The following is a 26,635-nucleotide window of genomic DNA, read 5'->3' as shown; positions in this document are numbered from 1 at the left end:
CAAGAAATGGCTCTGGAGCAAACCAAAATGTTTTGCGCATCGAAGTGTCACTGGATTCTGGGTTCTCCTGAAGGCTGTAGCTACCCTTTCGAAGAAAGAGCCTTATTCCCAAGGGACAGCTCTGCCAGCCCAACAGCGGCGCACTTGGCCTTGTTAGAGGAAACTTACTGTCTTGAGGGGCGGGCACTCAGCTGGCTCATTTAAATAAGAACGAGTATAACAGAGCAGGGAGTCCTCTCTTACTGGTTTTTACTATTGCAATAATCTGATATGCACAGTTATGCTAACAGAAATGTTATAACTGTTTCTGATTATCTGACCGACTCTTGCACTGCTCACTGTAGTACTGCCCAAATAATGGCCCATTAGCCAAGACCAGAGTGTGTCAGAAACGAGTCTGGATTCACTCAGGGTGGTTCTTAAATCCAAATCTCAGGCTCCTGGGAGAGTTGCTCCCTGCAGGAAGAGATGCAGATACTATCACTAGCCCACAAACACTTCATTAGTATTAAACCTTACACTACAGGCCGTGAGATTGGCTGTGTTTTGCTAAAAACAGATGATTATTTTGAAAAAGGGGAGGGGAATTGATGGCAGGCTTTACAGCTGGCACGTCGCTTTTATGCTCTTTCACATTGTCAGAGTTTTTCACTGAATCTTTGTATCTGAGAGTAGATAAGTAGGTGATGAACAACAGCTGCTGATAGCTGTGGGCTTAAGGTTTGAGAAGGGTGACATCAGAGTTCAGAATGACCTGTGCTATATAACAGGTGTTTAATTTTTAAGCTTCTAAAGTCTACACCTTTTAGGTCCAGATTTTTTTCTCTTTCAGGCATCAAACCCACTTTTGTGCTGGGTTTAGTGCCTCGGTGCCTGTCTTCTATACTAAGTAAAACTGACAGTGTGGACAGCTCATGTTTGTAGCAGGCTGAAGTGTGCTTATCTAGCGTGCTGAGGGGGGCAAGGACGTGCTCGCTCACTGCCGCTGTGCATTATCATTGTCTCAGATTGCTGAGCACTGTCAGGCATATTTAAAAATAGAAAGGTTCTACAGGCGGTTGGTTTTTTGTCCTGCTCACTGGTGACTGAGCCTGGATGAGCTGCTTGTAACATAAGATCGGTCCTGATGTACCTCCTTTCATCGAGGCTGGGCCCCTTCAAGCAGATCTGCTCCAGAAGGGAGAGAGAAAATGCTTTAAGCCTTCTGCTCGCATCTGAAAATGGGTTTGGCAGGTATCATATAGCAAACTTCCTTCCCCCTTACTGTATCTGCGTTGTGACTGAACAGTCCCTGGGGAAGAATTGGGTTATATCGGAATATGGCAGCGCTCCCTGGCACCACAGCAGATGTCTGCGCGTGCATGAGAGAGGAGAGGGGATTATCTGCAGCTCTGAAATAGAAGGCCACCCAGGGGACAGAAGTGAGGCAAAACCAAATGGCCAGAGATCAAGACCTGTGCAAGAGGGAGCACGGTGGTGCCTGTAAACAGCTGTTGCTGTCAGAGGTGAGCTGACTCCCCTTGAATAAGCAACCTTTTTCCAATATGCTGCACCTGAAATAAGTTTAGGGATGGTCTTCTCTGAGAAGAGTCTATTTTAGACAAAGCAAATGATTCTGGATTTTCTCCCTGTCTATTCAAAACAGACTGGTCTGAATCACACAAGAGTTTGCAAATGAGAACGCTAATTTTGACTAATGAAAGCCTTTACAAGTAAATGTAGAATTAGCACTCACTACTAATCTGGAAGCAAGAATTCAAGTGCAGCTTGAAAGTGTAAGGCAGCACAGCAGTCAAACCTTGTGAGTGCTCCTCAGCCGTCCTCTGTGGTCACACAGATGTGGAAGCACAGAAGGCAGAGGAAGGGGAGCGAGAGGTCTCATCTCTGCTCAGAAAAGAGATCCCCAACCCGTCTGCCCTAATGATTTTCTGTCATGGCGTACCAAGGGGCCTTCAGCACAAAGACTCCGATGTGCCCAGCAGGAGCGTTCGCTTGCCTTCTGTGAAAGAAACTACAGCCTATTCTTGAGTCTAAAGCCCTGTGGGATGGAGCTGGGTTCTGCTGGAGTGACTCTTATTTAACAGCTTCCATCTCAATTAATACTGTGAAATAATACTAATCCATGCAATTGTTACTGGTGGATTATATTTCCCTGTGCTTGCAGGGGTAGGGAAGTATATCAGAAGTGACTGGAGGACAAAACCCTACTGAAATCAGTCATCTGGATACAGTTTAAGAGTGTTTGAAGCTCAACTGCACACACTAGGGACCGTTGCTGGCAAAAACATACAGCCCTTCAAGTTCAATTTTCTTTGAGCAGTTTGCCTTCAATCTGACCTTTGTAACGGCTGCAGTACAGAATCAATAGGGTGAGTAAAATCTCACTTATCAAAAAATTGGATAATACCTGTGTGTTTCTTCAAAGTTTTAATGCAAGTTTCTTTTAATTTTGAATTAATCAAATTTTTATTCTTTAGGAGCAGGTATTTACAATAAGCTGCAGGAGCAGTGCAAAGCCACAGTGTCTTGAGCCCCTCCAGGGCTCTGATTTTAGTTAAGAGTACAAATTCAGTGCAGAGGTACCTTGGGCTATAATCACTCTCACCCAACCCCTCCTCCTGGTTGGAGCTACAGGCACCCGTGTGTTTCAGCTGCTCCTCCCGTGTTGCTGCCCCAGGAGCCTGGCACGGGGAGCTGAGCTTCCTCACAGCCCAGGCTGGAAGAGAAAGGCAGCCAGCAGTAAGCTGGCTAGTTTAAAGGTACTGTAGATCATCGATGCTGATTAACTGACACACTCATGCAAGTTAGGTCTTGCGTGGCTGTTCCCCATTATTTAGGTGAGGAACCTCACACCTACACCGAGTTTTACGGCTGCCATGAAGAAAAGCCTTTCCTAACAATTAAACTGTTATTAGTTATGTTATTAGTTGTAAGGTCTATTTTTCAATTTTAGAGCAAGAGTCAGGAATAATACAGAACAGATTTTAGAAGTTTGTGCTCAGGGCAGAAGATAACCAAGTAATCTTCATGCTACTTTCTTAGCCTAGCTGAACAAAATAAACCCAACCCAAAATCAGTAGGTCCCTGCAGCAGTATCTCATTGAAATACGCTGCATTTTTCTTGCTCTCCTCTCTCACATCTGGTCAAGAATAAGATCTAATTACACAGACTACAGGAGACTCAGTAGAGCCTGTACGTGTGCTAAGCTATAACCATTTATCCTGCTGTTTGTTAGGGGAGTTGGTCGCCTTCCTTTCTCCAAAGGTGCTCTTTCTCTACTTTCCCAACAAACTGCAGAATATCTTCAGCAAGAAGTTCCGGTTCCTCCAAGGCTGCGAAGTGGCCACCTCGAGGCATGAAATGGAAGGAAACTATGTTGGTGTATTTCTTCTGGGCCCAAGCCTGGGGTGTGTGCATGACTTCATTAGGGAAGGAGGCAATGCCAGTAGGTACTTGTACTGTGAGCCTGAGAGAGGAGAGAGAATAATTTTAATCTTTCAAACACTTAACTCTGCAAGAAATGGAAAGTCCCATGGCAATGTTGTTAAACAGTTGGGCACACTGTTGTTAGGCAATTAAAATTCAACTTCCGGGTCCTAGATTTGAAGACTAGACAACACTCCCATTCCTGGGGAAAAAAAAATACCAAAATTTTTGCACACATTGATAATAAGGCAATTTTGTAAGGGAGCTGGGGCCTGAGACTTAGAAGAATGGATGGAAACTGAGAAGAGAGCCCTAGGACGTGGGGGGTATCAAGTTTCCTCATGCTGCATTCAGGGCTCAGGAGTCATGTATTGAGGGGAAAGCACACAATTTGACAAGGGCTGGAGAGAGATTTTCAGTGAAGATTACAACTGGAACATGTTGAGCCTGGCAGGACAACTGGAGGGTAGGCAGGGGAAAGAATTATCTTGAACTGCTGCGAAGGGGGAGGAGAGGGGAGGAAGAGTAAATCTAGACTAGGTCAGAGGAAGCATTTCTGAACGTGAGACTGTACCCTGTAAAGTAGCTCTTGCTTTTAACTGGCATGAATGCACTCTGCAGAACAGTTTGCACATTAGTAAGTGTGGGAAGCAACTGGATATGAGGAGAAAAGTATCTTAGACAGTGGAATGATGCACACTTGTTATAAACAGAGCAACTTTTTCTGGGTTTAAATACCCCAATGCACATAAGTTGCACTGTCAGAAGTGACAGACTTTAAAATGTAGATACAAAAATTGTTGGGCATGTAACCACTAGAAACCTGAAAACAGGGTGCCTCATTTTACAGAGGACTTTGAGACTCTCTCCTCTAGGCACACAGCAGCTCATATAGCTCATCTCATGTAGGCAGAACTGGAGCAGGATACTGCCCACAGCATAGCCACAACAGCTTCGAGAACTGAGTCAGCTTCTTGGGAGCATCATTTCACAGCTAAATAAATACCACAGCAGTGAGCTGTGGTTGCAGATACCTTAGGGCAGGTTTAAGCCTTCACTGATACTCAAGCTGACACAAGTATATGCAGCCAAGCTGCTGTCTTAAGTGTCTGCGCAGCAGTAACATCAGTCTTACTGACTTTCAAATTATGCAGTTTGTTGGTCTACTGAAGTTGCTTCCAAAGGTAGGACTTAAATCTTTTGCAGAAATAGGCAAACTGTGTCCGGAAAAGTACTAGAACTACAAACGAAATAAGCTATAACAAAACTGACTGCATGACTCAGTCACAGGCTAATTTAGTAACTGAAGTAAAATCTGGAAGTACTTGTACGTGCTTTTTCCTAGTTGGATACACCGTGAATGGGAGGTCCTCAAGCAGTGCCTCCAGTCAGTTCTCCCTAATGATGGTTCAGGATTCTTACCTAATCACCGTGTTTTCCAAGCACAACACAGTACATTAACTAACAGACCTGTCCTGCAGAGGAACACTGTGATAGAGCATCGATTTTCCTTAGCATTCGGGAACTTGCAGCAGCTGTAAGACATAAGCAACCTCTCTGCAACAGTAAAATTAAGTTCAGGGCAAAATAGTTAAAAACATCCACTACTTACCTTTCATGTTTCTGTGTGCCTATCCCCTTCTGCAAATTTTCCTTGTAAAAACGCATTGAGGAGACTATGGAGCCTGACACCCAGTAGATCATGATATTGGTGAGCAGATCATCCAGGTTGAACTTCCTGAATAAGTAAACGCAGAGACTGCTTAGTTAGAACCAAACACCATTTTGCATTACTTTAGCAGGGACTTGACTTTGGTTTGGTTGTAAGAAAAAAAAAAAGTTACAGGAAAATATAGCTAACTTGTTGAAGAAAAAGCGTTGAGAGGTGAAGTATGCTACCCCCTCTATCTGTCAGTGACCAATTAAGCACATTAAAGGCTTTCAGACACAAACCAAGAAGTGATATTTTAACTCCTAGATGGAAGGCAGACTCAAGAGGCACCTGAGGCTCCAGCACAGCTGTCGATACTGTCCGTAGACTGGGAGGGCAGGAGCAGAAGAAGGATGTAGAACAGCTTGTGCCATTTATTATTAATAATTTGAAATGCTACCATGAGCCTTCGATAGAGCCATCACACCAACACGTGCTGTAAACAGTGCATGTTTCCTATAAGATGAGCTGTATGCAGTGCAAACATTCTATTCAAATCCATTGTCACTGGAGCTTTCCAGAACATGCCCCTTCACTCCATTCCTGCCAGGCACCTCAGCAATTCGCAAAGGCGACTTCATCTCAGGTTTCTGCCACACACTAAGAATGATCCTTCCTTAGCAAGCGGTAGGTAGATGAAGCAAATTCTGATCAATCTAAAGCAAATTCATAGTTAGGTATTAGTATTAAAAAGAATCATGAGTTCTGTTTCTCAGCATCTTAATGTAGGTTAAACTTTTGGTTTCCTGCGCAAATGAGATTCTTCCACCTAAGTCAGTTCAATACCCAGCAGTTGCAGGGTGTATCTTTTCCAGAAGATCAAAGTGGCAAGGGAGTACATGAGCCTTCATGGTCTGTTTGCTTCTTTGCATGCTGTAGTACAGCACTGTACCATCTGTGGTCACTACAGGCTCCCTACCAGTTGTGAGGCGATCAATCCAGCCAAACTTCTTTAGCTATGACTGGGCTTAGTCACCTCATCCAAAATGGCATAAGAGGAAACACTTACCTCCCTAGTCCTCCATCCTCTAAATTACGGAATTCCAGATCAGTCCATGTAGAAAACTTCTCCAAGATGTATGCGGCCAGTCCTACAGGAGAGTCGTTCAAACCACAGCCTGGAAAGGAGGACGAAAATGTAATTAAAATGGCAGTATCCGACTACTGAACTCAGACTGTCACAGAAGCGGCCCATTAGAATACAGGGTAGATAACTTTACAAAGCTGTTCCAGCAGCTGTGTTCTTAAATAAATAAAATAGTGGAACAAGTTGGAGCCATTTATTGTTGAATCATAAACTGATAGTATCTGCAAACCAACAGGCTCCACATTAGCTCAGACTGTATGTTTTTTTGAACTGATGTAACAGTATTGGATTTCTGCTGGCTTCTTTTTTTTTTTTTCTTGTAAAATAATAAGATTAAGCTCTATGTGCCAAGTAGTGTTAGCTTCCATTAATCTGGAAGTTGTCACTTATTAAACAGCATTACAGGGCCAAACCCCACATGCCTACACATGACCAGGAGAATTTGCACCATTATCTAGCAGCAAAAACATTTTAAGGATTATTAGAAAGTCATTAAGGAAGAGCAAGGCTCTACTAAAAGGTCCATCCTCTGAATTAACAATAGCCAACTGTCTTCATGAGAACAAGGGTTGTTTTTTTTTTTTATGGTTTGTTTTGCTTGGACAGAAGAAACACACCTGCTCCTGAAACTTTGCTAATATGTCCTAGTGCTGTGAAATCCAGGGACCATAAACTGTCCCAGCTGCTCGGAAAAACCTTAGAAAAAGCTTTTCCTGAGGAACAGCAATATATATTTGAAGTTCCAGCCATGCAATCCAACCTTTCTGAAAGAAGCCTAACACTACAGCTAGCACCATTTCATCAGCAACTGCTATTTAAACATGATAATTGACTTTCTGTTATTAAACAACTAAGGCTGATAACTGAAATACCAAATGTTTGAAAGAGTTATATTGAGCATGCTTCCCAGATCTGCAGAACTGGACAAGCAATAGTCTATTCTCATAGACATGCTGTGAACAAAGAAGAGTATGTTGGTTTACATATAGGAAAAACTGACACTGATCCTAACAGTACTTTGAATACAGGCGCTGCCTGTTTCAGTCCATTGAAAATGAACCCACACTCCATGCAGGTTTCCCAAGGAATAAGTGTAAAATCAAATCCACGCAAGCCAGTCTGATTAAAAGCCAGCTCTGAAGCAATTGAGTATAGTATTAGCAAGCACAGTACAGATATATCAAGAGCCAGAGACCGCTACCTCGCTTTGGACAGCTTGCAAGATAGCCCTGTACCACCAGAAGACTGTGGTAGCCTCCATGGCTGCGCTTCTTCCAGCTACCTTACGCTCCCTTCTTCAGAGTGGTTTTCCTCCCTGTGGGAACCTGCCACCTGCCACGCTCTTCTCTTCTTTGTCCTCAGAGCTGCAGGAATGCTCCTGCTCCAGCTCCCAAAACACGAACTGGCTGCTGGTTCCCAGTCTGCACAGTCCGCTCTGACAGACCACGCATTACTGGTGGGGACAAGAATCAGCCAGGAAACCAGAGCAGAAGGAGCATGGCTAGGCATCTTTCAGCCACCAGCTTCCCCACCTTTTCTTAAAGCACAAAAGGAATTAGAGACTAGTAATTTTTAGAAACCAAAGCTCAAAGGAAGCAAAATTATTTAAAATCCATACAATTACCATTTTGCCTACACATTAAGAATATGCCTTGCTTCTGTAGGTAAGCTTATGGAAAATCATTAAGAAAGTTTCCTCAGCTGTGTTTTTAATAAAATCCATGAGTGAACTGCTGCCACACTAAACTAAAATATATTCATTATTTCTAACTCAGTCGTCCAATTCAGTTGCAAAGATGTTTTCAAAACAGACACACTTAATACTCAGATACTTAAAGCAGTTAAGCAATCTGACTGCCTCATCTAGAAAGAACATTCATAGGTACACTGTTTTTTTTTTTTACTTGAAAGTCTGCAAGTGATTCAGAACAATGAGTGAAAACAAAATTTGATTTTATACTTTTCAAGTATTACTTATCCCTACAAATAAGCTACATTGTGTGCTGAGACAGCTAACAGCTTCTTGTAGTTTACATCATTTGATTGTGATCCATTCTCTGTGAAGAAACTATCTTTTGCTCTCAGCATAGCTGCATTTGACATAGAATTACAGTCTCCAGTGATAGCAGAAGTGGAAAAGTATTAAACTATTTTATTTACGAAAACTGAAAATTAGGTCAGAGCCACTTAGAGCATGCTCAGTTTTCATGTGCAGATTTACTGCTTCTGCACACAAAAGTGAGTGTAATACTATGCACACATATGTAACTTTTTCTGGCTTGCATACAGAAAAGGAGCCCACCTTTTATAACCTCTAACCTTCCTACTTCAGTTTCCCTGAAAAAAGCCACTGATTGTCTGCATATTTTAAGTAGTAATTTTTTTTTCCTATGAAAGTACAAGTAAAATGAACAAACTAAGTATTCTGAGCTCAAAAGGTTGGTTTGTTTGTTTGTTTGTTTTACCAACAGTATCAGGCTTTGTAGCCTGTATGTGAGCATAGCCAGACTCCAGCAAGATCCTGTAGAGCCCTTTTTTCAAGAAGGGAAACATCCGCCTAACATCTTCGTCCTGGAAACCGAAGAGCCCTGGAAGATAGCGGCCCAGCAGCACGGAGAGCAGGTGAAAGAATCCCATCTTCGTAACTGAGGCTAGATTTAAATGGAGACCTTTCACATGGCTAAAAATAAAAACAGAAAAATCCCCCACAGATTAACAAAAATAAAATGTGATTCAAAGTTGTTATATTTAAAATGTTATTAACAAAAGGGGACATACTTGAATTTGACCTGCTAATTACATCATGATACATAGCTGTACTTTGTAGTGTGGCTTTTCACACAAAAATGACAAGTCAAAGGGGCAACTGTCAGCAATCAGTACACACTCCTGGGCACTAATCCACAAATCCTCCTTCTGTTACAAGTACTTATTCCAATTCAGACCCCCGTGGGGCCATTGCAAAACTACTGCACAACTGTTTGAAAGAAGAGGCATATAGTGCAAAGGTATGTCATTTTGGATCACTGCTTAACGCTGAGCACTGAAGAGAGAAACTACACAGTGCCCATATAAGGACTTGGACAGGAACTCTCAAAAGTGCACAAGAAATAACTATTCAAAGAATAAAACAGCTTTGCATGCCAGTCATACAGCACTGTACCAAAAGGGAACTCACTTGGGAGCAATCTGGGCCAGATTGGTGCAGATGAGCCAGCCCCAGTCACCACCTTGTGTGTAGAAGTCCTTGAATCCCAGTCTGACCATCAATTCATAAAAAACAGAAGCAGCACTTACAGAATCAAAGTCTGCATTAAAAGAAAAAAGAACACTTGCATTAATTCCAGCTATGCTTCTGACTGTGCAGCATTTATTCTCCCAATAAAGGCAACGTTCAACTTCCTAAAAAGCTACAAGTCCGTTTTTCCTTGCCTGAGAGACTATATGGAAACCCTTGTCACATCATCCAGGCAAAGTCTAGAGAGCAAGCAGAAACTCTGAGGACAAAGTCCAGCCTTCACTGCAGACTTGTGTTCTCCTAACCCCATCAGTTGGTTGCCCACATGCCCCACCGAGGGGTTTCCAGAAACCCTTTAAACTGTAGTCATACACCAGCTGAGCCCTCTCAGAAGCACAGAGCATTGCCCAGGGAATATGTTTCCATTTTGTCTACTGTCAGCACAGTCTTGTCTTAATGATACTCAGAAACTTTAATTTTCCACTAGTAATGCACTTCTGCACTCCGCTAAACACTGACCACATAAATCATAACCAGGGAAGCAGAGAAAAGCAAAACCAACCTTTCCCACATCGTTCACCTGCACACATAATTAAATACTAAACTCAGTATCACTACTTTAAATACTACCTTGCTCCAATTTGTTGCAGCTTGTGTTTGTGTAATTCAGAGCACAAGCTGAGCAAGCAGGTATTTGGCTGCAGTCTACCATGTAGATATATGAACTGATTTGTTCCAGCTGTTACTTCTCACCTACTGTATAATGCCGTTGAATATGGATTCAAAACATCCAAAAGACACAGTAACAAATTAAGTTTACTCTTCCTGCTCACCGACCCACAATTCACGGACTCAATTACAATTAATGAGCTGTCACTTTGGAACTTTTTATAGTCCTTTGAAATTATCTATACATTGCTCCTGAGACTAATTAATCGTGTCACCTGAAGTCACACTGAGATCTCCCTCTTCCCACATGACACACAGGATCTTTGTTTCTACACTGGGAAAACAGGAAGAGCCAGGAGTTACTAGTCTGCTAACAGGGGCCAGCTCACTGTGAGACTAGGCTTGTGTTCAGTTTCTTCTCGTCATACATCATACCTTTTTTGTGTGGTGCTTCGGAGAAACCATAACCAGGGATAGATGGGCAAATAACTTCAAAAACGTGTTCATCACTGAGGCCATGGCTTGCAGGATCCGTCAGGAGAGGGATAATTTTGTAAAACTCGTAAAATGAGCCAGGCCAACCATGAACCATTAATAATGGCTTTGCAGACTGGCCTTCAGGCAAATGAGGTGGCTTTACGTGAACAAAATGGATATCAATGCCTGTAAAAACAAAATAATTAATTAACATGCCCGAATTTACCACAACACTGAAACTAATCATGGAACAGATTATTAATAAATCTTTTCTAAAGTCCTTTTTGGGTGAGCATGCAAACACACTGCACTTTTCTGGATCCATTTATCCAAAGACCTTAAAGTACTTTATAATGGGCAATTCAGCATCACAGCAGCCAAATGAGGTCGGCGTATTTCTGTTTTAAAATAAATTGGCAAATTAAGACACAGAAGTGAAGCAATCTACTAACGGTAACACAGTGACTCACACAGCTTAAAGGCAGAAGAGACAATTACATCATTTAGCCCAAGTGCCCTTAAATTTTACCCAAATGTCCCTATATGGCACCAGATAGGCTTCAGCCAACCACAGATTTTTCTTTCTGAAAGTCATACAATTGCAACTTGAAGGCATCAAGAAACAGGGAATCCATCATAACTAGCAGCTGTTTGTTTGGGGGCATTACTCACTCTCCTTGTCTCATGCATGCCTTACTTTCCATTTAAGCTTCTGTCTCCAGCCATTGATCCTAATGTTACAGCAAAAGGAATTTTAAAAGCCTTCAGTATGTATTCTGTGTCTATGGAGGCCTCCTGTAATCAAGGCAGAAATCTTAACTGCTGATAAACCAAACATGCTGAATCAAAGATTGAAAAAATGACTTCCTAAAAGTTAAGTGTTCAGTTTTGTAGATCTTTTTTACCTTTTGTCCAAAGCTTTCAGTATCTCTTTAAGTGAGTAAACCAAAACAAGCAACTACATTCTAGGACCGGTCTCCTCACTGTTAAGTAAAAAGGTAAAAATTGCAGTCTATTTCCTTTGTGATCCCTACAATATGTAAGCAGTAGGCTTCACACAGTGTTGCACTAGTCACTCCAGGTGAACTGCTTTTCCTCAAATCTATTCAGGGCTTTGCTTTCCAGGAAACAATAATTTGCTCCTAGTAGAGCCTGAATGCCTCACTTCTTGATGTATTTAAGCACATTTTACTCACATCAACTCCAGCTCACCAGCAATCCCACCCTCTTTCACTGACTGTGATTTCCCCATCCTTGACAATTCTGTGGATTTCTGTAGTCTCTGAATAGCTTTGAAGTGATGACAGAAGCTAGGAATCTGATATATGGCATGTTTGATCTTGTCTTTTCATGTCTCATCTCTATAATCATTCCTAACGCTGAAATTTCTCTTCCTATTGCTATACATAGTGCATTGTCCTTAGCTTCTTTTCCCTTTCTTGTCTCATGATACTATTTTTTTCTTTTTTAAGAGAAGACATTTTGCTTTTATCTTTTTCAGCACTAGCCATGTTGGTTTTCAAATAAAATCTTTATGTGCTAACCACTATGTAACAACTGTTTAATGTCCCAAATCCATTTAAAATATTATGAACTGCCCCATTTGAAGTAATGTACAATTATGGGTGCAAGTACAAACATAATAGCATAGTCTCAAGCTTGAATTTTGCCATCATGTGAGGCGATTGCCTGCTGTGCTCTAAATCTACAACTGTACCCCTGAATGACCCAAGCACAACCCTAATTTAAGCATTTAAAACATCCGGTTTGACCAAGCTCCAGCACCAGCAGACCTTAGCTGAATGGCCTCTTTCACAAGGTGTCTGTTCTTTGAATGAAAAGACAAACATTCACTCACACCTGGCAGCAGATCAACCCCAAGGGAAAGGCATTCTGCATTTCTGGGGCTGTGAATGCTTGAAATGGTGCAGCAGAGTGCATCTGCCCTGCCACGCAGGGACAACGTGAGCAGCCAGCACACCCAGCCGAGGAGGGCTGCCAGGCTGGTGGCATCACCCTGACAGTGGCAGCTGGGGAACTACGTGGAGCAAGAGGCAGCATCTGTGGGTATTTCTGCGTGACTGCATGCAAGTCAGGGAACACGTGTACATCTTAGGATCCAGTTCTGTTCCCAAATGCCTGTGCTTGGCTCCTGTTAACACCAGCTGACAGCCCATCCACGCACAAGGGAATTCCATTTGTCATTCCATGTCCTAAAGGCTTCAGTTACGATGAAGGGGTTTCTTGCTGCTTCAGCAGCAGTACCAGTGGTCCACGCCACAGCAGCACAGCCCATGCAACACAACCACGGCATTCTTACTGCTGAGATCCCTTTAGACAAAATTATGTATTGCTGTTTGCTTGTTTTTTAAGGGAAAAAAACATGCACCTTGAATCTTAGTTTTGAATTGCGGGTACTTGTTAAGGACTTCAACTTGTTTCTTCCAATTGAACTGGTTTTTCCAGTAGGAGACAACCTTCCTGAGATACACTGAGTTAGTCCCATAGTGGAAGCAACTGTTCTCCAGGGGCTCAGCGAATCGAGCCTGGTCAAGTCTTCTAAATAAGTCCTAGAGGGAAAGAGAAAGAAGAGACATACAAGCACTTGTGTCTGCCATCTTGTGCTCCACTGTGCATGGTTTCTAGTTTTTCCCCAAGTGAAATGAGAACAATGAAAAAAACATCTCTAATGACACCTGTGCATTTTGCTGACGCTCCATCAGCTGTTCCAATGCTTTTTCTCCTCCAGATGGCCTCCTTCCTCTTCCATTCACAGCTGTTCTTAACACTCTCTCTGTCTTTGTTTTGCAGGGCTGGCTAACCTGTTTGCCAGGCTGATAACCACAGAGGACAATACACTCTTCTGACAGTACTGTGGCTTCACAGTTTAAGTCTTGTTGTCTTTCCATGGTACTTTGTTCCCCAGGTTACTGGCAAGCCCAACCTCACAAATCAATGCATGGATTTGGCCCAAACTTTTTGCTCTCCTTCGCAAACAAAGAGGCTCCGTGTCTATGCTGGGAAACACTGAGGAATTTCACATGGCCACAAAACTGGTGAAACTACACTGGAATTAAAGCTTCCCAACCTAGAGTAACTATGGAAGTGACCTTCCCACTGCACTTCAAGGTTACAGGGAATGCTGACGATACTGCAAAATCAGTCCAAAATCACGCAGCAGGGAAGGACAGCCAAGATGCCCTTCCTACTGCGAACACAACCACAGAATAGTTGAGGGTAGAAGACAGGTCTGGAAATCTAAGCCTGCTCAAGTCTCTGTGGGGTTTAAACCTGGACAGCATTTTCTAAGACAGAGACAGAGATAGCTCTCACTGACTAAGATGAGTTAGGTGTACGCACTGGCTCACACCTCACACTGAACAGGCAGTCTCAGTCTAGGCAAGATGTCAGTATCCTCACTGTTTTGGCATCTAACATGTACAGAAGCGTGGATTTTTAAATGATGTTTTTAACATGTCTTTACATACATGGTTTTTGTCCATGTTCAACACCTTTTAAAAAATGTTTTAGTAATATAAGTAATATAACTTTAACTCCTAGTTTACAGAAGAATGTATTTAGAAACAGAGTTTTCTACCGATGGATTATGTTGCAATAGCTGTCATAATACCGAATTGTGTGTTTCAAAAAGATCTGTAAATTAGAAATTAGAATTATCTAGCTTTGTGTCTGCAGTGTAAGGGGAAAACATATTGGAGATCAATGTCCATTGATATTACTAAAGAGGGCAAACAAAGTGTTAAAAAACCCAGGCCTTGCTGAGAAAATAGGAATCCATTATAAATGAACAGTATGAGCAACCCCATGAGTACTGTTTGAACCACTAACTCCACACAGATATATGAAACTGTGCAATCCCGGACTTAAACACACACAAGCAAATTCTTGCTATCTAACAAATTCTGCAACGTATGTGTTTACTGTAATTACCACTGTGGTATTAGTGTTGACCAAAGTAGATCATTAATTACAGAAGAATCAGCATCCAACACAGCTGCAAACATAAAGCAGTCAAGAGAATTAGATATTCATAATTGCTCTTGAAAGAAAAAAAAAAGAAAAAAAGACATCATTCTTATTCTGGTCTACACAATCAAACTGAGGAAGGTGCACAAATGGGAACACATAGCTGAGTAATCTGTAATATGATTTTTATGTTTATTAGGCTTTAAAGAGTAGATTTATTTACTAGCAATCTTGCAACAGCCAGCTGAGAACAAAATTGTATAGCACGCTGTGAAAACTGCCTATGCATACCTATCTTCTGAAGTACTGAAAAATCCCCTCCCCAAGTCCTGGACATCATTGCTCATTCTCACAAATGTAACTATCGGATCAATTTAAAAAATTACTTCCAAACAAGTTCTGCATTTATTTAGCCATTTCTTTCTTCTCTCTCCCCAGTATAGAGATTTGCTTACGCTCAGCTCTTCTTCTGTAGTTTCCACCTTAAATGGCCGAATAGTTGTATCTTCTTCAGTGTCAGGCTTTTGTCCCCTGCCCCACCATCCCTCTTTGAAGGGTAATGTCTCTTCTTTCTTCTTGGAAAGTAAGAAGTAGATGATGACTGTCCCCAGAACCAGGAACACTTCGAGCAGCATAATGCCTGCAAAGGAAGAACAGAATTCTGGCAAGCCCAATCAGATAGTTCTGAGACGTGCAACTTACTTTGTAAAGAGTATAGTGGTTTACTTGCTCTTAAAGATAGGATTCAAACCACATGATGTTCTGTCACTCACAAGACATCAACACTTCTGTAAAATTTCAGAAATACGATGCTTTAACCTACACAACTTAATGGGGAGGAACTTAGAAGACATTTAGTAAAAACAGAACTCAAAGCAAGTCAAGAGGTCACATGGCTTGGTAATTAATTAAATAGTCCTCTGATTAAACACGCCATGTTGGCTTCCTCAGTGGCTGCTGACTGCTGCTAAACTTCAACAGTAAGGGAGATGACTGTGGATATAATTCAGGTTTAATGATTTCTCTTTCTCTGAAGCTCTAGATTTGCCACAAATTCAGAAGCACAGCATCTCTTCAGTAAGGCTCACATATCCATTGTTACAGATTTAGAAGGAAAAAAAAAAAAACCCAAGACACATATAGAGAATAAAAAGAGCATGAGGGCAACCACCTTGTACCTCCCAATCAGCGTGGGCAAGCGGAGCAGGGATATATTTACCTAACCCTTGAACAGCAGTGCAAAGGGTAGAAGGACCTTCCTTTTCTTTCTCCCTCTGAACTGTTTTAAAGAGAAAACAAAAGACCACAAGCATGTTCTCCTGGCTCTAAAACAACCTTCCCCAAAAGACAAAATTCTGTCAAAGTCAACAACCTGATTTCACAGCATATCTGCATAACTGGACCGCAGGGCTGTTGTGTTTTAGTCCAACAGAACACCTTAACAACAACAAAATCCATTTGAACTGTTTCATGCTGCAAGTAGAAAAAATAGTTACTCAGACTCTCTTTAATAATCGATGTTTTCAAGCATCCCTTTAAGTATGAGAAATGTCTGTAAAGGTGGTTTGGGGAGCAGTAATGTCATTTTAATGCATAGTTTTAAAGAATGTTGTGTTTCAAACATTCATTTGCTGGGGAATTGATAAAACATGAAGTATTTCAAAACTTCTGTAGGGCAAGCATTGTTTATGACACAGAACAAGCTTCATTCTCTCCAGACCAGGAAGGTTTTGTTGGTTTTGCTGCTGCAGAGTAATTTGATGCTCTGAAATTGGTCAAAGGTATTCCTGGATCAAAACAGGGATTGTAACACAGGTTAATGGGAGTTCACGTGATTATAACAGGAGTAAAACTGACCTGTCTTGTAAGTGCCTTTATGTGACAGGACACAGAATTTAAATTTCTAATCCCTGACAATAAATGAATAAAATGGTCAAAAAGAGCACTCAATAAAACATTTGTACAGAAGACAGGTACTATGCAGATAGGGCAGTAAACTACAAAAATATATTGCTTCGACATGCAAGTGCTACAGCCTTGAAAGTGACTTGAAATTTCTCAGTCCTCAGAGGTTGGAGAAATGGAAATGATAGGCACTGAAAGAACTTGATCCATTTATTCAGTTCATTGGTCCTTCTGTAATATCTGTTGTTTGAGGACGTGCTAGTTTTAACTCTATAGTGCTCTCTGGAGCACAGGACAACAATCTTTTCCCACCTCCACCATACTCAACCATAACTTACCCCAGAATTGAAAACTTTGTCCAATTTCAGCTTGCCTCAACACATAAACCAATGCAGTCTAGGAGCCTCCAGAGCACAATTAAATTTTACTGCAAAGCAGAACCGGAAGGGCTTTTAGAAACCTCAAAGCACTTTACATAGACATAATACCTACCACAGTATTTAATAGCATTTCTATTGCTAAGTCTTCACAGAAAAGAACAGCAACTTCCCTGAAATCACAACACAACTCAGGCCGTGTCTAGACTACAAAGGTTCACCAGCATAACTATGTAAACACTACACACGAAAAATTCAAACTCTTAGCCAATTTCAGTATGCTTACTAAGCCCCATGACAAACAGCCATGCCAGGAGAAGAGAGAGCTGCTCAGTGCCAGCCCCGTTGTTCAGGCAGGATGACTGGGGTACCTAGAAAAACAGAGAACTTTCTCCTGGCTTATGCTGTATCAGCAACATTGCCTCCGCCAATATGGTGACAGAGGCACAGCACCTAACATTGAACTGCTTTACCCAGGAACAGAATCCCAGCCCATTCTCTAGCAAGAAACTTGTATGTCCTAAGTCAGTGGAGTACCCAAATCCACAAAAACATTTCTGCTCTCCCCACCTGCTCTCAAGAAGACTTGAAAAAGCAGAATTTTTGCAGCAAAAGACATGGAAGGGATTGTGTGCAAACACATGTATTTTTTGCCCTGGACTGTGCATACAAAGAACTCGCTAAGTGAATATATATCCATCTTTGCAATTAATTCCAAACAGACTTTAGGATGAGCTTGTTTCCAATCCAGCAATAAGCACCAAAATAAATTTCAAGTCTCACAAAAGTTCTGTCTTCTACCACAGAAAACTGGGGCCAGTGACAAATCAATCTGCATGAGATGTCACTTTGACTCAGAAGAAGCCGCCTCTGATACTGGTCAGATTATTTTTTGCTAACAGAGAGAGATCCCAAGTTGCTCTCTATATTCAACCGCTTCCAGATCCCTTGAAAGTACCTGTAAAATTCCTAATTGCAACAAGCACACAGCTCCAGCTCTGCTACATTTTTTTCTGAGTGCACAGGAGGATGAGAAAGGCCAAAGTGCGTCAGCAGTATTTTAACTTGCACCAGTTCATAGCACACTCAAAGGGATTGTTTTGCTAGTGATGAGTTACTGAAACGCAGCATGCTCCTACCAACCTCTCCAGCCTGTGCTGAGAGGAAACCACTTAGAGCAAATGCGCTCAATGATTTCCCAAGTTTGCTATTCGAGCTAGTTCTCTAAAACTCCTGTGTGTTATTGGACCAGCATAAAGCAGCCTCAGTCGTGATGCATCTGCACCAGAATTTCCTCTGCTAATAACTACTCAGCTGTTGTGAGAGGGAAGTTATTAGCCCCTTACACTTGTTCCGTGATAACAGCAACACAGCACCACGAATGTGGAAGAAGAAACACTTTCCTATACTTGCAGTTTTCAGAGATGTAAACAACGAAGTGCTGATGGTTTTAGTCTCTGAAGCCTCTTGATGCAACCATGCTGGCATGTTGCCTTTAAAAATGACTACTTCAAAGGAAGTTCATGTTTTGTTTTGGCTTTTTCCTCTTTTTATGTGACCAAAGGCAAGACCTTAGAAGGAAATATTTCCATTCATTCCATGGTCAAGTACTTAGGCTCCAAGATTTTGCTGTACTCCAGGGTGGATACTGTTTGTAGACAGCACTTAAATACCTTAGACAATACTTTTATCCTAAAGAGTCCAAGGAAGAATGTTTTTGGTTTGCTACTTCAAACACAAGTTTTGAAAGAAAAATGTTCAAGTGTGATGGATCCAGTAAATAGCCCAAAAAAACAGTTCTTCTTGAAGAAGACCAAGTGCATCTTGAGTAATATGTTGTTTGCAAGAAAACCCCAAAACTTTCTTACAGTATCTTACTGCTCCCTGTTGAAAACACTCTTGTTTTTCAGCATTTTTTGCATTTGGATTTGCACTGTCCTCTGTTTGTACAGTACCAGCAGAGCAAATAGCTCCACAGGAACAGGGCAGTTATTATTTACATCAAAGCTAAGTCCTGTCTCATGCCCTGTCTTCATCAGTATCCAATAATAGATGCCCCAGAGAACTTTTTATGCTCCTATTTACTCTTTAGAGAGGTCACCTATGAAACAGCTTAATGGCAAAATCCCCATCATGTTCTACTAGTAATCATTCCCCTTTGTCTTGCAGCATTAGAATCCATCTGAAACATGTTACTGGAGAAATAAACAACTACAAGGACGTTCAACCTAACATCTGGAAACCCATTTTGGCCCAAACGCTACTCAACCCAGCTACTGTGGCTTGAAAGATGCACAATACCCACAACTCTGAGTGGTGCCATTAAACCGTATCCGTGCAAACCAGCTGGCGCATGGGTGAGGCAAAAGCTCCAAGAGACCATGGTGCTTTCAGACACATGCCAGGGGTGATCATGGTTTACAGTTAATAACATTTACTCTCCAAGGTTGGTTTACCAGCCGACTGCAAGGTAGCTCGGAGCACTTAGCACACTCTGATGCTGTCAGATACAAGGTTTATTGATTAATAATTACTCTGCAGGAGAAATAACAGCTCAGTTTAGAAGTGATGTTTCCATTTATTTTTGTTCTGTTACATAAACTCCCCCATTAGGTTTTACTGAAAAGGCACCCCTCTGCCGCAGCGTCTTTGTTTACAGATCAGTTCGCCTGAAGAGCAGCAATTGCAGGTTACTCTTCCCAACAGATCTGAAGGAAAAACAACCCTCTGAAGGACTTCAAAAACTCATGGCACCTGTAACAGGGTCCCCTAGCAATGACAGCCTAAAAGGGACTAAGACATGGCACAGTCCCAGAAGCTTCACCCTCAGTCCAAGTCCCACCACCTCCAAGCATCACATTTTTGTCATTATGCAGCACCAGAAACAGACAGAAAACCATGAAGTGAAGACACTTGTGTAAGAAAAGCTTCATATGTCTGTAGTTTATGGAGCATTATGACAACCTTCAAAATAGCTTAGCAACGCAGGAATTGTTTTGCATACAACCGATAACATCTCCCAGGTGAGCAGAAAATGATACATTAACATTGTAGGAAAGAAGGAGAGGTAGGCATCGGATGAAATAAAGCGTCCTACGCAGGGAATCAAATCAAAGACAGGAAATACAAATCCAACAGAGTTTCTGGCTTGTCTCGATAAGAAATTTAGCATTTAGATTTTTTATTGCCATGGGAGGTGGCATACAATGCTATCTCCAAAACAGCAGGAAGAGATGATATCATTCTGTTCCACAATCTTTTTCTAGACTGTTCGCAATCAGGAATTAGCTGGTACAGCAGGAACCTAATTAAAAGACTACAAGCAAGGAAAGGGGCCACCTCCTCAAAGAAGGAGAAACCACCCTCTCTCTCCCAGGGGGATGGCCAGGCCTCTCCCAGGAGTGGGGCACACTGTCCCCAGGACAGGACTGGGGTACACCTCCATCGGCCCTGAGGAACACCCCACACCTGTGGCAGCGAGGCACTGCTCCCTTGCAGCAGTGCCTCTGCTTTGCCCCTCGGACAACAGTAACAGAGACAGTTTAAAGCTCTGGGGGTACCCATATGCATCACCCAGAACCTGCACTTAGGGGAGGCAGTCCCTGGGGAACCTCGAGGCTGAGTACCTTACACAACATATTCCCACCTAGTTTTTCCTACAATACCATGACCGTCAAATGATATTATCACTTCAGTACTACACTGAAATCTGGCAGGCACCAAGACCCAAGCCTAGCTAAGCATAAAAGTGATACGGGACTAAGTTGTTACCCACTTTGCCTCACCTGGAGGAAGCACATTTATGCACCCGCTGGCCAGTCAAAGCTCATCTTGCAATCATAATTTAAAATTCTGCATGCCACATTTTAAAGAGGAAAATCCTCAATTTAGAACACATATTTAAGCAACACTACTTGCTCTTTCAAATCCAGATTACAGATAAGGAAATGAGATCGAGGTAATTGTTCATCAGGCCTTAAAGGAAATTTGGGCACCATCTTCAGCTTTACTATGTCCTCCAGCCCTAAAGAGTAGGGCTTCCTCCACCAACGATGGTACTGCGGCCAATGCTGTGCTCACTCTGATCTCTAAGTAACACTCGGGTTCATCTCGTACTGCTTCGTGGCGTGGCACAGCGTGTGTCCTTCTATTTACTGAGGCTTCTATTAGTCTAATTCACTTAAGAGTCTTCCATGAAATCAGAGAGGGAAAGATGTTCTTTAACTAGAAGCTTTACAGGTTTTTTGTATTAGCTCTGTTAGAAAACTGCATTACTAAAACCTTTAATTATTAACATATGCAGAATCGATGTGTCTTGTTGCCTGGGGGGATGGGGGAGGGCGGGGAAAGAGTGCAGTTTGAAATCTTGCACTCTCAAGTATGTAAGAACAAAGTACATGACAACCTTTCAGTTAAAATAAGGTGTGGAGATGGAAATGATGAATACAAAGACTGCCAGAGGAAATTTCTGGCAATCTGCAAGACAGTAAGATGAGGTGCACACTGTAATTTTAAATTAGGATCATGACTCCAAATAGTAAAGGCAGCATGAGTGAAAACGTGCATGAGAGTGTAAAAAGAAAAAAAAAAAATTTTTTTTATAAATTGTGACTATGGAAACAAGAAGAGATAGAAACTTGTTATCTCTCTATGAAGACTTCATTCTCAAAGAAAAAAGGAACTTTGAATGATGAGAGAGGAGGGGAACAGATGGTAGTCGTCATTTTCTGTCAAATAACTGCAACACCAAAAGGATGTGCCAGAGTAAACATGTAACAAGAACAATTCTTGCTACTTCATATCTCTCTTAATAACAACTAAATATTTAAGTTCCCTTTGAATTTAAGGCTTCATCTAAGAAAAGTGCACTACCTGTATCCACCAGATTGGAGCAATTAAGACTCATGATGAAGCAGTCAAGAGGGCTAGGTCCTCCAACAGAGCTTTATTTTTGATCGGTAATACATAGCCATTTAACTTGAGAGAAAGACTCATCTATCAGACAGCAAAGCACACCCAGGATACAGATGCAGTGGGCAGCCAGGGCACGCAGAACAAACTGGTAGAGCAATAGTTACAGGTCTTCACTGCAGAGTTCAAACAAAGAAAAAACCAAAAAACCCCAACTGCTGGGTGCAGCAAGAAGAAGAATTCCTTGAAGTAGAGAAAGAACAAAAAACCAGAAAGTTTGCTGAGCCTTTCCTTGTCTTGTGGATTACGCCTAATCATCTCCAGCAGAGATGTTTCCAAAAAAAGTTGGAGGAATGTCGGAGAATAGCTCACTTTTCAGAGAAGAAACCTAGAAAACAGTTCCTGTTTTTTACCCCAGTAGGATCCCTCCGTAAACACAATCACAGATAATGTCCTCATTCTGGCAAATGCATTAGAAGACAGCATCATACACTACTGAAAAAAACAAGGCTACCACGATTCCCACAAAAATATTCCCAGCCCTGCCAATCAGAAAGAATTTAATCAACAACAATATGTTTAAATATATATAAGAGATGATAATGCCAGTTAAAAAAACCCCAAACCATAAAACCCAAGGTATATTCAAATCATTGTGTTAGCCATTCTGCTATGGCTGGCATGACCAAGATATTAAAGCAAATGCCATTTTAGAAGTAGATTTTTGTGCTTTACTGTTTATATAAACACGTATTTATGTAAATACCTATTTACACACATGATTCTTTGAATTAAAAAATAATATATTGAGAGGAAGAATTCAGGACTTTTTTAGCAGTAGTATTCAGAACAGAAAATGTATTTTCAGCATTAATTACAAGCAGACCAAAGCTCTTCAGAGAGAAGCAAGACGCTCTACTTTCCAAGAGACTTTTCTTCAGGGACTTACACAGTAATTAGAGATCTCTTTGCCACATTTGGAACTCACACATTAAAGAAGACTGCCCTGGTTCTGGGATTGTGCACTGCATGAAGAAAATAACTCTTGAAGGCTCAACAAAGCAGTGCACACTCTACCACAAAGGTAAGGCTTTACCTCCGCTCGTTTGGCCACAAAATTTGACTACTCCAACTATAATACAAGAAATGTGCATAGGAATATGCAAGATAATCAATTCATTTTGCCTAGAGCTATAAGCTACCACCTACCACCCCCATCCCCGCTTTGCTACTTCTCCACTGACAAATTACTTGACAAACTATTACTGAAGAAACAAGAATTTCTGGGTGTATTACCATTCCTGAACTATCACCCCAAACCTTTTTATTTACCCGTTATAATTACTTAGAACAAATTGGCCATGTATATTCTATTACGAAGCCTGAACTTGTTTCACAGTGCTTACCATACTAAAACATTGCAGTTCTATGTCTACAAATACTAGGTAAGTCTGAAAGCTTTGCCGAAGCCCTAGATAAACAAACAAGCTGACAACATGGTATTACCTTATGGAATGACCGAAATACAAAAAATGTAGTAGATCAACAGGGGGTGAAAAAAGGCCCTATAAACCACCTAGTAATCCAAAACCTATTCTGGGCAATTTGTACAGAAAAACTGCACATGGATTATGGCTGCACTGGTTAGTAGTGACTGTGCTCTATTTCAAATTATTTACTTCAACACCATGATTGCCCCTGTGAAAAAAACAACAAAATTCGGAAGAAGGAACAAACAAGCAGGGTTTAAGCAAACCCTACACAAGTTTTTTATATATTAATTCAGACTGGAAAAGATGTAGAACAAAGAGTCATGAACTTGACACTGTGCCAGGACCTTCCCCACAAAGACTTCAGCTCTGACAAAGATCTAATCCTTGTCCTTGGACAACTCCAACCGTGGATTGATTTTCAAAGCTGCCTAATTGCTTTTGGTGCCTATCTTCCATCGATTTTCAGTAAGCATGAGCAATTTGCGCACTCAAGTCTCAATTTTAGCTTACTTCAGACAGGAGTAATATCCGTTTCAGAGGAGAAGCACGGTATCTCAAAAGAACAGTGCCAATCAAAATATTAACCCCACATTCGTGGCTGTGTAAGTAAATTTGAGCCAGTGGATTCTAAGACTGATCTTATCTTGCAGGTTCACCTACAATAAGTAGGCAAGTTCTCTTGTTTTAGATAAAGCTATGCTATGAAAATAAGGGAAGATAAAGCAGCCTAATTCAACAGAATTGGAAAATTATGTACTTGATTATGACAGGTTTTAACTGCAGGGTAAAGTCAAAAATCTCAACTGAATTCTGACAAACTGAGCCAAACTTGAGGAGCAGTGTGTCATTTGCTTAATCTTTGCAGATTGCTCAGTTATGCAACAAAATACGGTCATTAAACTTAAAAGGTTTTCTTCTCATCCCTAAAACGCTTGTTCAGCAAAGGGAACTATGTATATAGTAATCATGCAAACAATTTTCAGGTTTGGCAAATGACCCAATAAAAAACCAAAAAAGTTCAATTTCATATCCCCATTTAGAGATGAGTAAAAACAAACAAACAAACAAAAACCAAAATCAAAACCAGACTAAACCATTTATACACCAACAGTTAAAGCCACTTAGTCTAAACCCGGAAACCTGGCCAGATTCCCAATGAATGCTAAATAAAATAGTTGTTTCCATAAGTATTGTCGGCAGCAAGGCCAGCTTATCAGGAACCTTAAATCGGACAAACAACCCCGGCTCCAGCAAGCTGTCGGGGAGTGTCACATCTGCTCTCCCCCAAAAAAAGCCAATTAGAGCCTTCCTGTTCCCAAAGTCAACCCAAAAATCCCCACCCGGGTCACTGTTGTTAATTCAGACTTTAATAATACCCATTGTTAATAATATTTTGATACTACCAGCTGGCAGAGGGGCACACGCTCTCTAAAACAATGGTATTTAAGGCACGTAGGCGCAGAGCCCACTTTCAACGGTCCCTGCTCCCTCGCTTCTCGGCGTTCAACGTCCGCAGGCTTCGGCGGCAGCCGCCGCACACGCAAGAACCTGTAAAAATAATTTCATTTACTGGACGGCAAGTTCAGGCCCGCGCTCTCGCCTCGCTCCCCTTCCCCCGCGGGCCGCACCGCCGCGGCTGCGAGGGCAGAGGCACTGTTTCACACACACCCCGAGCAGGCAACTTCGCACACGCTCCTCAGTCCTCGCCCGCGGCGCCGCCTTCCTCACCTCTGGCCGCCGCCGCCGCCGCCCGGGACCTGTCCCGGTAGCTCTCCCCGTGAAGGGCTGCCCTGCCCTCCCCAGTCTGCTCAAGCATTCCTGTGCTCAAAGCGTATTTGGTGCAGTTGTCATGCTGTTTAGCTACGAACAGCAATAGTTACTAAATTTAAAAAGTAATCTGTTTTAAAGCAACATGTGCCTAAACTGCTCTGTAAGTAAGGCTTGTCTTCTTTTGTTGTTCTGTGCCAAACACGCTGGCTGTGAGTTCTGTTCCTTCTGGGGCATCTGGCTTCACCAACAGCTCCATACTAATTTTCTTGAGGTGCCAGAAGCATCAGCAACACATCTTTCTTTTGTAGGACTACAGGGATTTCACAAACCTACAAATAGGACTGTGTTGAATTCCACAGTAAAACATAACAACTTTCATGAGATGATGAAAATGCAGCTGTATTATGTCTCACACTGTCATAGCACTTTATTACAGCTACCAAATAGATACTGTATTTGACTGTTTTAGTTAATGAAAAATTGCATTTCTTCTATCCCATATTTGTTATTAATATGCCAACTCAAATCTCTGGTTAACCAGTAACTCCAGCCTCTATAACCTGATAAAGTAGTTTCATCCTTTATCCAGGCTGTCCCATATTCTTAAAACAGGTGTCTTCGGTCATCCAGGAAGGCACCTTCCTACCTCCTTAGTGCCTTCCTGTTCCTCCATTCATGAAGGGGATTGGATAGTTCAAAATTCCCACCGTGGAGGTATCACTCTTGCATATATATTTTCCTGTGGGTGTTAACCCTCCTAAATTGCTAATTCATTAAATATTAATTTTTCTCTTTGCTTTAACAGTGCTAGGCATACGGTGCTTCTGGTTCATGAGCAGGACTTTTAGGCCTCATGGCAGTAGCAATAATAAACAGCAGTGAGCAAAGTAGTTACCTCAGACATACAGAGAAAAGAGGAAGATTGCATAGGTTTAGTTTTTTACACACATTCCTTCTAACTGAAACTGTTTGGGCTGTTTATTGTGAAAACTGTACAACTCCCACAGCCTGTCAAAGGAAAATACAGACATGCAAATACCACTAAAGCCAAAAGGGCCAACTGTGTCCTGGGGTGCACCAAGCACAGCACAGCTTGCTGGTCAAGGGAGGTGACTGTCCCACGCTGCACTGCACTGGTGCACCCCCACCTCGGGTACTGTGTGCAGTTCTGGGTGCCTCAGTATAAGAAGGACATCAAACTGTTAGAATGTGTCCAGAGGAAGGCAGCCAAGATGGTGAAAGGCCTTGAGGGCAAGACTTACGAGAAGCCACCATGGTCACTCATTTGTTCATCTTGGAGTATCACAGAATCATTCAGGTTGGAAAAGACCCTTGGGATCATCGAGTCCATCAGCTCTACTCTACAAAGTTCTCCCCTACACCGTATCCCCCAGCATCTCACCTAAACAACCCTTAGACACATCCAGGGATGGTGACTCCACCACCTCCCTGGGCAGCCTATTCCACTGTCTGATCACTCTTTCGGTGAAAATTTTTTTCCTAATGTCCAGTCTGAACCTCCCCTGTTGGAGTTTAAAGCCATTCCCTCTTGTTCTATCGCTAATCACCTGTGAGAAGAGACC

At 41.9% G+C, this 26,635-nt stretch overlaps 1 protein-coding gene across 3 annotated transcripts; it reads right to left on the bottom strand.

Annotated features, from left to right (window-relative positions):
• Positions 1-2,426: 2,426 nt before the first annotated feature.
• Positions 2,427-24,928, bottom strand: EPHX1 (epoxide hydrolase 1). Of its 3 annotated transcripts, XM_026844949.1 has the most exons (10): positions 24,686-24,917; positions 15,816-15,875; positions 15,052-15,236; positions 12,999-13,179; positions 10,568-10,795; positions 9,404-9,533; positions 8,691-8,905; positions 6,148-6,256; positions 5,040-5,165; positions 2,427-3,467 (listed from the first exon to the last, which is right to left on the bottom strand). In XM_026844949.1, exons 3-10 carry the CDS (start codon positions 15,229-15,231, stop codon positions 3,233-3,235), a joined length of 1,404 nt encoding a protein of 467 aa, XP_026700750.1. In that variant the 5' UTR covers positions 15,232-15,236; positions 15,816-15,875; positions 24,686-24,917; the 3' UTR covers positions 2,427-3,232. The 3 variants fall into 3 exon arrangements, with proteins under 3 accessions (XP_026700750.1, XP_026700751.1, XP_026700749.1); XM_026844950.1 differs by lacking the exon at positions 15,816-15,875 and having other exon boundaries at positions 24,831-24,928; XM_026844948.1 differs by lacking the exon at positions 15,816-15,875.
• Positions 24,929-26,635: the final 1,707 nt, after the last annotated feature.

The sequence above is a fragment of the Athene cunicularia genome, assembly GCF_003259725.1.
Source record: "Athene cunicularia isolate RWA chromosome 3 unlocalized genomic scaffold, athCun1 chr3_part1, whole genome shotgun sequence".
In the NCBI taxonomy this organism is placed as follows: Eukaryota; Metazoa; Chordata; class Aves; order Strigiformes; family Strigidae; genus Athene; species Athene cunicularia.
This window is presented reverse-complemented; position numbering and strand designations above follow the sequence as displayed.